General features: G+C 36.0%; 1 protein-coding gene across 1 annotated transcript in view; it reads left to right on the forward strand.

Moving 5' to 3' along the window:
• Positions 1-11,945, forward strand: part of LOC111693163 (ATPase family AAA domain-containing protein 2-like) — a 33,174-nt gene extending 21,229 nt beyond the window's left edge. Inside the window, exons 8-12 of the mRNA XM_023457349.1 lie at positions 2,682-2,856; positions 2,909-3,151; positions 7,606-7,857; positions 11,513-11,661; positions 11,863-11,945. Of these exons, the coding sequence (XP_023313117.1) occupies positions 2,682-2,856; positions 2,909-3,151; positions 7,606-7,857; positions 11,513-11,661; positions 11,863-11,934 (891 nt within the window). The 3' untranslated portion in view covers positions 11,935-11,945. The remainder of the gene's footprint in view (positions 1-2,681; positions 2,857-2,908; positions 3,152-7,605; positions 7,858-11,512; positions 11,662-11,862) is intronic.
• The last annotated feature ends 2,546 nt before the right edge of the window (positions 11,946-14,491 follow it).

The raw sequence follows: 14,491 nt of genomic DNA on the forward strand, positions 1-14,491 counted from the left end.
GAGATGAATACAATTTTGTAAAAAAAATCAAAAGGGGCAGTTCGAAAAAAAATACACTGCACGGCACAAATAAACAAAATACACACATATTTTATATCAGCAAATTCAACTGCTTTTGACGCTATTGTTATTATTACATATTTAATAAAGTTAATTTGTGGTTCTAATTAATAAAACAATTTTTTATACGACTGCCTTGCAAAAGGGGGTTTTTCGCACGGAAAACACGCTCTGAAAACGGTATTTTGCACACGCCGTGTGCTAAACATTTTGCACACGGTTATGTCATCTTTGCACACGCGTCTCCAGATTGTGATTTTTGTTTGATGTTGTCACCCAAATTATGCAATGTTTCAAGTTGGCTGAGTTTCATAGCAACCGTCACGGCTTCTTTATTTTATTGATTAGATAATTGTTAAATTCCCGAAGTTTGGGTGTGAAAATGTGTGATTCTGAAAGATTTTACAGAAAGCAAGCGAAATATGTTCGGAACTGCTGCCCACAAAATCCAGAAGCAGGTATGAAGCTGAGTTAAGCCGATTTATGGACTGGCGACTAGCCAAAAATGTCCAAACTTTCTCAGAATCCGCAGTAATGGTGTATTTTGAAGAACTATCTAAGAAATATAAATCTTCAACGTTGTGGACGATTTTTTCGATGCTCAAGTCAACGTTTAGTGCCAATCACAACATAGATCTTCTCAAACGAAAATCCGAAAACTACGTCCCAAAGAAGTCCCAAATCCTCACAGAAGATGATTTTTGCCGGTTTTTGACGAAAGCATCAGACAACAAATATTTACTTATCAAGGCGGTGGTGGCAGTTGGACTATCTGGGGCATGTCGAAGGGAGGAATTATGTTATCTCAAAATAGAAGACACCAAAGATTTCGGCAGTGCTATGCTGATTAAACTGAAGAATACAAAAACAAAGGTACCAAGGTGATTTACAATTACAGGAAACCTTTACACTATCTTAAAAAAGTACTGTGCTCTTCGTCCTCCTAATCTGAAGACAGGCAGGTTTTTTTTAAACTATCAAAACGGAAAATGTTCAAGCCAAAACGTTGGCATCAACAAAATTGGAAAGATGGCTAGGGAAATCGCTAAGTTTTTGATGCTAGAGAATCCAGAAAGTTACACGAGACATTGTTTTCGGCGTTCATCGGCCACAATTTTAGTCAATTCTGGCTCAAATCTGCTTGCCCTCAAACGCCATGGAGGGTGGAAATCCAGCACAGTTGCCGAAGGCTACGTTGATGACTGTTTGAGAAATAAAATGGAAGTTTCGAAAAAGATAGAGTCTTCAGTGTCTTCTGCTGCCACAGAACCAGAACAACGATCGTCTACTGGAATACAACAAGAAAACAACGACCGCACGCTGAAAAACTGCACTAAAAACACGACACCAAAAATATTCTCTATTACCGAAAACAAGGTGCACAATAATACTGCTTTACCCAGCGTAACCTTGAAGGAATGTTCAAATGTTACCATAAATATTAAATATTAGTTTCTTTTGTTAATGCGTTAACAATTTTCTTAATAAAAACGAGTTAAATTAAAAATTGTATTTAATTTATTGTATTAATGCGTTGGCAATTTTAGTAATAAAAACGATTTAAATTAAAATTTGATTTTTGTGGTCTTTGTTTGCAGTCTTATCAAAAGTATCGTAAAAAACTCGTTTGAAAACCTCTGCACACTCGCTCGACTTGTGGACCTCGCCTTCGGATCGGTCTCGCTCGTGTGCAGAATCGTTTTCAAACCTTGTTGTTTAATATACTATAACATACTTGATGTTACAACTGTTCAAAATTTTGTTCACCTACGTGTTAACACATTTGGGACCGTCTTACCGAGTTATTATGAACTAACACAAATGTTGTCTTGTTTTACCATAACACAAATGTTGTATTGCTTCACCGTAAATTAAAACGATAACCCATCAACTCAGAGTTGCTATACTACGTGTATAGCAATACATTTGAGCCCGTCTTACCTAGTTTCTACGAACTAACACAAATGTTGTCTTGCTTCAACATAACACAAATGCTTCACCATAACACAAATGTTGTCTTGCTTCACCATAAATTAAAACGAATCCGTCAATTCGAGTTGCATTAAAATTAAGCCAGTTTTGACATTTTAAAAACTAATGTAAACACTATCGCAAAAACGTTAATACTAAAATCGAATTTCAGTATTCGGAATCGCCTGGGGCTACGTGGAGGAGGAGCGCATTGCGTATAACGCACAACGCGAATAACACTTCAGAGTATAGTAGCCCAGCAATGTAAGGGTTGAAAATACTACAGCTTCAATAATTTATTACTCGGAAACTTTAATGATTTTATAAACATTTTTTTACGATATTGATTCCGTTTTTCATGATGCATCTATTCCCAATTTTTTTTGATAAATTACACATGTGACACATGTACATACCACTGTGAGCCACTATGTACAAACTGCACTGTACCGTTTGTTTTGCTTCAATTGTCCTTAGGTAACTGACTAAACTCTTTTCATGTCCAATCTTTGAAGAATTGTAGAGCTGTTAGGTTAGGAATAAGTGTTACTCTTGTTTTCTTATTTATTTTAACGAGATGAGTCAGTCTTAAAAGTTTGTTGCAACGTCGTCGTTACGCCCTGTACAAACTAATAAATATTAACATTTAGCTGCACAATTTCTTCTACAACAACAGCACCATACTGATAAGGATAGAAGACCCGAACAAAGAAGAAAGAGAAACATTCTTGGCACCTCTGTTCTTCGACGAATTAGGTTTGAGCGTCTACAAGGTCCTGGTAAACGGCAGGAAGTATGACTTCTCAGGGAAGAAAATCATAAAGTGTATATCTGTACGACCCGATTTAATTTAAATCATAACCGCGTTCTATTCCAGGCGACGACTGCTGCAGCAAGACAGGTGCCAGGAGGAAGGTTATTAAAAACAACGAAGAATGCCCCTGTGAAGTGGGAGGCGCCACTGAATCGTTGCAGAATGCTTCTTGCTTGAGGGGGAAGAGGAAGAGGGAACATTCGTGTCACGCACTTAGAAAGAAGATCAAATTTTGTGAGAGCAAGTTTGGTGTTGTGCGGTCGAACAGCGCTGGTAGCCTCTATGATATACACAAGCAAATAAAAAGTAAATATACAGGTTTCTAAAAAGAGCGATTTCTTGTCAAAAAGTAGGGAGGGTCTTTTGTATAAATTTATTTCTAGAAACGTCTATCGGTGTTAAGGGGTCTAACCCCTTAAAGAAAATTCAGTTTCTATTTTATTTTCCCGATCGAAGAAAAATGTTTATTTTGTCAAAGCCTTTCCTACACTGATATTTTTAATTATCTGGGGTTGATTACAACACTGAATTGTTATTTGCTCCAAAATGGCGATTTAATATGCCAATTTGCGCTATTTATATTTAAAAAACTAGCGTTATGTAATAAACTGTTTAAAATATGTGACAATTGTACAAGATGTATTAACAACTGTCGATTACTCAGTCACACACACAAAAAAAAGTAGTCTGTACTTTTCATGCGACCTATGTTATCTGTAGTATTTTGCTTCCTGATCCCCGACGAAGACGAGGAATTCGAGATAGTGGCTGAGCGCGCGGCCCGACGCGTCGACAGAGAGCCAGACAATGACATAATCCCCCCCGCAACACCTGACGAACTAAGACTGACAATACGCAGACTTAAAAACAGAAAAGCCCCCGGACCCGACAATATACATAACACGACACTTAAACGACTACCACACAAGGGCCTCATGGCCCTACTAAACATAACAAACGCGACACTCAGACTAAGACACTTCCCTACCCGCTGGAAAACAGCAAACATAATCCTTATCCCAAAACCCAACAAAGATCACACCATCCCATCCAACTACCGGCCCATTAGCCTGCTCCCGGCTATGAGCAAAGTGGTAGAAAAAATTATCCTAACCCGTCTAAGAACCCACTCCCAAGAACTGCAAGTCATTCCAGACGAGCAGTTCGCTTTCCGACCCAATCACTCCACTGAACTCCAAATCCTTCGCCTTACCGAGCACATCACGGCGGCCTTCAACAGGAGACAGTACACTGGTGCTGTCTTCCTGGACGTCGCAAAGGCCTTCGATACGGTTTGGCATGAAGGCCTACTGATGAAAATGCTCACCAACCAATATCCCATATCCTTTACCAAACTCATAAAATCCTACCTACACCACCGAAAATTCCGCATCCAAATCCAAGATTCCCTTTCCACCACCCGTCCCATGGAGGCCGGTGTCCCCCAGGGCACCGTCCTGTCCCCACACCTATACACCATTTACAACTCCGACATCCCACATCCCCCCAACACCGACATATACTTATACGCCGACGACCTGACAATCACATCCCAATCCGTAGATCCTAGATATTCCGTCTCCCTCCTCCAAAACTCCTTAGACCAACTTGAAACCTGGTGCAACAGGTGGAAAGTCAAAATTAATCCCAACAAAAGTTCGGCTATCCTTTTTACCAAACGAAAAATCCCACAAAACCTCGACAGACTGACACTATCCCAGGAACCTATCTCCTGGAATCGACAAACACGATACCTGGGCGTGACGATGGACCAGCGTCTCACGTGGAAACCGCACATCGTGGAGACGGTGGCGCGAGCGAAGACCACCACGGCTAGGCTCTATCCCTTACTCAAAGGTGGAAACACCCTCAGTTTAAGGAATAAGCGAACGCTTATCAAGGTGGTACTTCAACCGCAGCTAACCTACGCCTCCACGGCGTGGGGTCACGCGGCAAAAAGCCACTTAAAGTCATTACAGGCTGTGGAAAACATAGCCCTCCGCACGGCCACCGACGCGCCCTGGTACGTAAGAAACACTGACATATTACGAGACTTACAATACACAAACGCTACACAGACAATAAGACAAAACGCGGAGAAACGATTTGACGTAGCCGCTAGACATGACAATCCCCTCCTCAGGCAAGCCGTTGACTACGTACCCGACGTGACCGACAAACACAAAAGACCTAGACACCAACTTTTTGACCCTGGGTGACCACCCCAATGACCCCCCCCCCTGCCCGCTAACCTTTTCTGTTTCAGAGACAGCCAGGATCAAGAAACGAAGACAACGACACACACACACACATACACACCCCCCATACCCTCCTTAACCCTCCCCTCCCGCGCTAGCCTAAGGGCCACCTTAGCAAAGCGCATCCCAGGCTGCATAGCCGCACTACCCTACCCAACCATACCACACATAAACATGACACTACCCCCGGGGTTTACACAGACGAGCCGGCGAAGCAAGAAGAGCGCCAGAAGAAAGGGCCCTAGCCGGCGGGGCCCAGGCAGGACAAAAGGAGGTCCCACAAAGCGCCTACACCGGCCGCATTTGCGGTCGGGGTAGACGACGGATGGGGCCCACCTACGAAGGCTGTCCAGGCCTACACGAGATGAGGCAGGATAAAGAGGGATAATCCCCCTCGATCCCAAATCATTGAGGCCAATTTCTAGCCATAGAATAATGGCGCTTCCTGATCACGAATCCGGTGTCAGAATAGATCTATCACATCACAGGAATTTCATAACCTCAAAAATACAGATAAAAATTATCAGAAATTCATGAAAAAGTGCTAGGAAACGTACAAAATTTTTTTTTCTATATTTAAATGTTCATTTATACTCAATTTGTAATATTTTACTTTATAACCTGAGTACCCAGTCATGTGTTAATCTACTTTTTTCGGCTATATGGTTCTTTTTTCTGTAAAAGATCTATTCACGGGTTGAATTTTGTAAATCTGATCTCGGATTCGTGATCAGTGACCTCGAAAACATCTGTATACCAAATTTGGTTATTTATTGAATATTTGGTCGATCGCCATCCTGAATTTTGCAAAATTGACCTCGAATTCGTGATCAGCGACCCCGAAAACCTCCTTATACCAAATTTGATGCGAATTTGTTATTTTTTGAAAATTTGGTCGGCCATCTTGGATCCGCCATCTTGAATTTAGCAAAATTGTCCTCGGATCCGTGATCAGTGACCTCGAAAACCCCCGTATACCAAATTTGGCGCGAATTTGTTATTTTTTGAAAATTCGTCATATCTGACCTTAATTGACTCGTTTTTTTTTAGGTTAGAAAAAGAACCATCAATTCTGACCGCTAATTCACGTTCGACGGGGTCTTAACTATATAAATGAACATTTAAATATAGAAAACAAAAATTTTTCTAGTTTTCCTAGCACTTTTTCATGAATTTTTGCTATTTTTGACCAGTTTTTTGAGGTTAGGAAATTCCTGTGATGTGATAGCTCAATTCTGACACCGGAATCGTGATCAGGAGGCAAAAATACTACTATGTTGCATGAAGTACAGACTACTTTTTTTTCGTGTGGCTGTGTTATCAATATCTAGAGACTACTTATAGCTTTTTCATTGTTTCTTTTTATGGAGTTGAATATTTGCAATTCAAAGAATTTTACTTAAAAACTTCACTTAAACACTTTTTTGTTTCTTGGGTTTTTCACTAACAACTTCCCTTTTTAGTAAAAAAAAATTGTCGGTGTGCATTACAAAAAAAACATAAAAATTTTTAAGATTGATTAGTTATAGTTTTAGACTGATAAAAGCTACATATTTCACTTTCTTTGTTTACTATATTTTCTTTTTCTAAATAAAAAATGCGAAATTAATACATTACTGTCAACAGTGTCAATGGGCATTTACTAACAACATTATTCCGTATCATACGATGGTTAGTAGTTTACATCAGCGTTTCAGTGAAGATGGGATTTTTAAAAAATGTACGCTGAGAATGAACACCCTCATACGATTACTCCTCAAATACATTAAATGTAACAACAGGTGATTAACGAAGTTGAAGATATCCCTACAAAAAGAAAACAATAACATGGTTTCACATTTTTCTAAACGTATTTTTTTCATTTCGTTTCCTATTTTACATAATAACGTACTATGCATTTAGGAGCTTATAATATCTTCATAAAATAGGATTATTTGCTTCTATGGACCATGGATTTTTCGTCTTTTGTTTTTTTTTATATACAGAATACTTAAGATGTTTTTTGAAATTAATTTATAGCAATCAATAAACAATATACATATTATCACATTGAAATGTGGTAGAGGCAATATATCGTATTGTTAGTTTCCGCCAACTACGATCTCTCTAGTGACATTTTTTAGCACAATTTTTTAACGTTAGGTAAAATTTAAAAAAATAAAATTTAAATTATATATACTGTAAAAAGTATTATATATCATATAAAGTAAGATTGGATTTTTATGAAAATTGTAAGGTACTTACCTACTGTCTTTAAAATTTTTGAAAATGAACTTACTTGTAGCAAATATCATTGCAATACATGGATTCTTTTGGAGAAGATACAACTAAGATTTTATTTTAGAGAAATCTTTTTTGACACAGTTTATCCAAAAATAAAAGACGATAGTCGATGGTCCATAGGAAAAATTTGTCTTATTTTTTATGTGCCACGAGCTCCTGAATTCATGGTGCGTTATTCTGAAACCCTCTGTCTATTGTTCTATTTTTTTTAATTCACAGAAGAAAAAAGCAGTCGAAAAAGCCGACGATGCGATAGCCTGACGTCGTTCCAGTCGCTAAAGAATAAGCAATACTTCACCAGAGTGCTATCCGATTTGTTGAATCAGAGGAGTACCGATGTCTGTCGAGGCTGCTCTTCTCGTCCAAGACCAAAAGAAACCACCACGTGCGACAAATTGGTGAAATTAGAACCGAAGACGGAGTCTTATGCCGCACCAAGCACGTCATCTTCCTGTAGAAGAAACTTAGACGGTAAACATTTGCTTGTATTGATATCGTAATACCATGCTACAATACTTCAAATCTCTATATATTCTATTCTCCTCTCTCCAGATGTATATTAGAAAGAGTTAATTGTATTTGAGAACAGTCAACAGAAAGTGTAAATTCCTCTTTCGTCATTCCTATTTCACTATTTCAAAACAACTATTTCAGAAGGTATCAATTTACAAACGAAATATTTGAAAAATAAATATACTACTGTGCAAAAGTTACATCGATAAAAATATTCTTTGCAATTAGAATATTTTTAAAATCTATTGTACATATTACCACAATAATTCGAAGTAACATTTTTGGAACCACTGTCTTCGTAAGTATTTACACAAATCGCTTTACATAAAGATGTGCAGTTAACTTACAGTTTTTATCACCGGCTTTATATGTTAACACCATGTCTTATTAGTGTTGATTTGCTATTGGAGTATGGCCAGATTATAGCGATTTTGCCTTGACTGGCTGGGACATAACGATCGTGCCTTAACTTAATGGGTCTGTAAACAGAGCTCTCCTATTTCGTAACTTGATTTGACCTTCAAAGAACCTTCAGCATGACTTCTAGGTCATGGTCAAGGCCATCATGGTATGATCCCGTTCAAACCATAAGACTTTCAACCAAAATCCTTCGTCGCAAGTGCTGTCCCGAAAAATATCGCAAAATCTTATTCGTAACAGTATTTGATCCTAAAATAACCTATTAGTGTCACTTTGACCCATAACATAAAGACATATCTGAACGCATTATTCTCTCTATCCATTTCCGTGTTAGAAATATATCTATCATATTTAAAAATTCAAGTTCACCATCGCTTTAGAACCCTCCAACTTTTGTTTAAAAAGTTTTTCTTGAAAGACCTTCCTTAATTAAGAAGATATTGCAATGTGTTATTTAAAATGGGACACGGTGTATACTCTTCAGTATTATCAACATTATTCGGTAATTCCTATTGTGCTGCTTTTTCTGAATCTTTGTTGGATTCTGACATTTCGTTCGGCAAGTATTTGCTTTTGCTAGATATGTACGTCTGCTTTATTACGAATATAGTCGGTTGTTTTAAAATGTCCTAAACAAACCCAAACGTTTTTGGTGTTAAATATGTATCTATGTCCGCAAGTATTAATACATATTTTTAAATAGTTTACATTATTTGGAAAATGGAAAACATGGTCGTAAAGAAATTAACGTAGTTGTCTTTGGTACAACCAAAGAACGGAACGATCCATTTCGAGAAATTATTATTAATAGTCAATAATGTTAATGATCAGCGAGGATTCAAAAATTTTATGTATAGATCATCACAAATATACAGGGTGTAACGTAAAGGTTGGGAATAAATTAAACGGTGGATTCTTTAGTTTAAAAAGTAAATTTTTGTCATATGAAGTTATGCTCTACGAGTTTTCTTTTCCAAGCTACAGGGCGCTAAAAAATTTCAATAAATTTAGTTTTTCTCCAATAACTTTCGAACATTAGAAGATAATGGAATGAAATTTTATCCATAGCTTAATTTGATAATCCCCTAGTAACAGGAAAAAGATTGGCCTTGTAAGTTACTCAGTGGCGTGCATACATCTTACACCGTAAGGTTTTTCGAAGAAAATTGTGGTACGCCACTGGTAAAAACATTTTTTTAATATCTTTTTATGATGCACATTCTATTTTAAACAAAATTACCCTCTTGCGTTTTATTCCTAGCTCTTGTAATTTTTCCGCAAATAAAACTTTTGTAAATACCATTTTTCCCCGCTGCTAACATAGAAAAATGAAAATAACAAAACATTATGATGTATGCTTTGACTCAGCCACCAAAAATGGTCAAATAGGCATTAAAAAAAGACTTATTTGTATTGAAAATGATATTAAAGTATCACATTATTTTAACAATAATAAAAAAACACTAGTGACTTAGGAATTTAAAGAATTTATTGAGTAGGTAATAAGAAATAATAAACAACAAACAAGATTACAAAATGTGCTGGAAAAGTTGCCCCCCAACTTCAGTACATTTTTCAATGCGTTTTCTCATGGATTCTCTTACTCGTCCAAAAATTCCAGGCATATCTCGAATTAGCTGACAGCCCATTTCAACTCTTTGACGAAGAATCTGTACATCAGAAATGGGAACGGAATAAACTATGGTTTTTAAGTGCCCCCACACATAATAGTCTAACGGATTAAGTTCGGGAGAACGAGCAGGCCACGCTCTTGGCCTTACACGACCTATCCATTTATTGGGGAACGTTTCATTGAGGTATTCTCTAACTTCTCGCCTAAAGTGAGCTGGGGCGCCATCATGCATAAACCACATGTTCTGGCGTATTTCAATTGGAACTTCTTCTAAAGTCGCACAGCTAACACAGTATTCCCGTTGGCAAGGCCGTAAATAAAATGCATATCTGCTAATTCTGGAAATGAGTAGTCCATTTCTAACAGATCTAAACCAAAATACAACCGTTTAAGGAAAGCTAAATGTCATAACTGACGATGCATGATGTTTTGTCTGAAAACGTCTGAAAACAAATTTTGGTTGCTTGGTCAAAGCAAACTTCATAATGTTTTTATTTTCATTTTCCTATGTTAGCAGTGGGAAAAAATAGTATTTACAAAACGTTTATTTACGGAAAAGTGACAAGAGCTAGGAATAAAACGCAAGAGGGTAATTTTGTTTAAAATAAAAAGTGGATAATAAAAAAATATCAAAAAAATGTTTTCACCAGTGGCTTACCACAATTTTCTTCGAAAAACCTTACGGTATAATCCGTACGCACGCCACTGAGTAACTTACAAAGCCAATCTTTTTCCTGTTACTCAAGGATTATCAAATTAAGCTATGGATAAAATTTCATTCCATTACCTTCTAATGTTCGAAAGTTATTGGAGAAAAACTATTTTTTTTATATTTTTTAACGCCCTGTAGCTTGGAAAAGAAAACCCGTAGAGCATAACTTCATATGACAAAAATTTATTTTTTAAACTAAAGAATCCACCGATTAATTTATTCCCAACCTTTACGTTACACCCTGTATAGAATGCAAATATGTTCGGCACAGACAATATCCACAAATCGCTATTTACTATCCACGTGACGTCACAACATGACTGCAGGTATGCGCAATCTTCGTATTATGATCTCACCTAATGCGACACTAATCTTGCTTAAACTATGTATAATAATAAGGTAATAAAAGTAATAAATGTAATAAATACTAATGACAAATGCGCAGTTAGTTCGATCTGAGGCCATCGATCGCAAGGCCCCCTGGATCCTGACGGCCTACAAACACCAAAATTTATGGGCAAGCGTTAGCCCTTCCTTCGGTACTCAATGAAACTCAATGGTACCTACAGATTGGTAGGTCGCTCTTAGCCAGTACATACAAAGCAGTGCTTTTTGTGACTGAGCATTGAGTAAGCAGTGACAATTAAGATATACCTACTGGTCTCTATAGGTTATGTCTCACCCATATACAAACAAATTTGCCGAAATTCAGTTCTCACTTTCTGAAATGCAATTATTAAAGTTTTTTGAAATCCTACTAGCGTATTTAGAGATTTAATTAATATTTTCTGAAAGAGAAATTTACTAAACAGTTTTACTACGAATATTTCATGTAAGTATATTTTCAGATTCCCATATGAAGACAATATATAAACTTTGGAAGCATGCGGCACTTGTAACGTCAAAGAACATGACTGTAGCCCAGTTGGAACTGCTGTACGATGTCATATCAGCTTGTATTAACATTCATCGGAATTCATTTGATAATTTAATCGAGGTAATACGATATAATTTTTGTGTTTTAAATATAAAATATAAGGATTTTCGTATCGTAAAAAAATCTTTCTGAAATTCCTCACCATTTAGTTTCTTCTTTTATTTTTCATTAACATTTTAAAAAGTAAACAAGTTTAGTTCCATAGTTCGAGCCTCATACCATATTCTTGTTAAATCATCTCTAACATATTTTATTTTTCAGAATTTAGAAAACGTTTTAAAGCAAATTGAACAATCATATCAGATCACAGAAACTCAATTGGAATGTCCCTAGTTTAGAATTGTGAATCAAATTTAGTTAACGAAATTGATGTAAAATTAAAAATATAATTCATACTACAAGTATTTTTTCTTATACAGGGTGGGCCACCAGTAACGCCTCGGTCGCTAGTGACCAAACGGCAAATGTTACAGAAACCTGTTTAGGTGGGTATGTGTAGGTTGATTACGGCTACATTTTAAAAATATTTTGAGATATACAGGGTGTCCAGGAAAAGCGTACCATATCAAAGTTATGTTTTTTTAAATGGAACACCCTGTATTTTACTGCATTTTTGAAAGCACCGTAAAAAAATAGGTGAACTTTATTAAAGGTTCTGCATACCTAGGACTTACAGTTTGTGAGATATTTCAATTTTAGTGAAAATGCAGGCATAGCGTAGAAATTTAATATTAGCAATAAAAAAATAATTTTAAGGAAGCAGCTTTGGAGGGTCTATTTTAGATCCTTGAAGTTATAAATTGTTATATTTGTCGTCACTTAGTATTATACAGGGTGTTCAAAAAACTGCTGAATACTTCTCTCAACTTTAAACAGCAATAACTTGGTTATTTTAAATGGAACACCCAGTATATTTTTACTTTGGGAGTTGGGAAATTTAAAACTCTTTCAAACTGTGTATAGGTTCCCTATACCTATCTCTAACGGTATTGGAGATATTTGTGCCGTTTCGTTTTTTATCGATTTTTTTTTTAAGATGTATCCACGTGTCTTTATCGAGGTCTTTACTGAATTGGTTTGGGTTCTTCTTGATGACGTCTCTTTAAATATATTGAGAAAAATGAGGATGCAATTAGATGGCGCACCTGCAAATTTTTCATATTCAGTGAGAAATTATTTAAATCGAAAATTTAGTAATAAATGGATAAGTAGGAATGGTGCATGTCAGTGGCCACGTAGGTGTCCAGACCTCACCGTAATGGACTTCTTTGTTGCGAGCTATATAAAAAATCTTGTATACAATGTTCCACCTATTACTTGCGATGATATTGGAGGGAAGGATTAGAGATGCATTTGCGTGAGAATATCATTTGAAGATAGAATAAGATGCTGTATTCAGGAGAATGGTTATCAATTCGAACATCAATTAAAATTTTTCTTTGTTTTTTCTAAAAGTAAAAGTTCCTTTTATCATTATCATGAAAATATTCAAAAAAGTTTTCTAATAAAAAATATTATTTTATAAGCCGAATAATTATAAAAAGTTATTAATTTTGTATAAATATGTTTGTAGTAAGTAACTGAATTATTTATGAACATGAAAAATATTTATTAAAGAAAATTTTACTTTTAGAAGAAACAAAGAAAAATTTTAATAGATGTTCGAATTGATAACCATTCTCTTGAATACAGCATCTTATTCTATCTTCAAATGATATTCTCACATTCCTTAGAATATTTGGGGTGATTGTGGCAAATGCATATCTAATCCTTTCCTTCATATCATCGCAAGTAGTAGGTGGAACACTGTGTACAAGATATATTTTTATACAGCCCGAAACAAAGAAGTCCATTACGAGAGGTTTGGACACCTGTGGTAGCCACTGACATGAACCATTCTTACCTACTCATTTATTACTTAATTATCGATTTATATAATTTCTCACTGAATATGAAAAATGTGCAGGTGTGCCATGTATTTGCATTCACATTTTTCTCCTTATATTTACAGAGACGTCATCAAGAAGAACCCAAACCAATTCAGTAAAGACCTCGATAGAGACACGTGGATACATCTTACAAAAAAAATCGATAAAAAACGAAACGGCACAAATATCTCCAATACCGTTGGAGATAGGTATAGGAAACCTATATACAGTTTGAAAGAGTTTTAAATTTCCTAACTCTCAAAGTAAAAATATACTGGGTGTTCCATTTAAAATAACCAAGTTATTGCTGTTTAAAGTTGAGAGAAGTATTCAGCAGTTTTTTGAACACCCTGTATAATACTAAGTGACGACAAATATAACAATTTATAACTTCAAGCATCTAAAATAGACCCTTCAAAGCTGCTTCCTTAAAATAATTTTTTTATTGCTAATATTAAATTTCTACGCTATGCCTGCATTTTCACTAAAATTGAAATATCTCACAAACTGTAAGTCCTAGATATGCAGAACCTATAATAAAGTTCACCTATTTTTTTACGGTGCTTTCAAAAATACAGTAAAATACAGGGTGTTCCAATTAGAAAAACATAACTTTGATATGGTAAGCTTTTCCTGGACACCCTGTATATTTCAAAATATTTTTAAAATGTAGCCGTAATCAACCTACACATACCCACCTAAACAGGTTTCTGTAACATTTGCCGTTTGGTCACTAGCGACCGAGGCGTTACAGGTGGCCCACCCTGTATATTATCTCATAAGAATTATTGAAATATGATTGAATTTTGAATAATAATCAGCCAAGACCATCTGGACACTTGATTCTTACAAACTCTATAGGAATGCTTCAAGCAGAAGACATTTGCAAAAATAGTTACAGAAAGAATAAAATCTAAAAAAAATGAAAGGAATACGAACTTGAAGACGGAATACAAAAGAAA

This window comes from Anoplophora glabripennis, unplaced genomic scaffold (assembly GCF_000390285.2).
Source record: "Anoplophora glabripennis isolate ALB-LARVAE unplaced genomic scaffold, Agla_2.0 scaffold162, whole genome shotgun sequence".
Lineage (NCBI taxonomy): Eukaryota > Metazoa > Arthropoda > Insecta > Coleoptera > Cerambycidae > Anoplophora > Anoplophora glabripennis.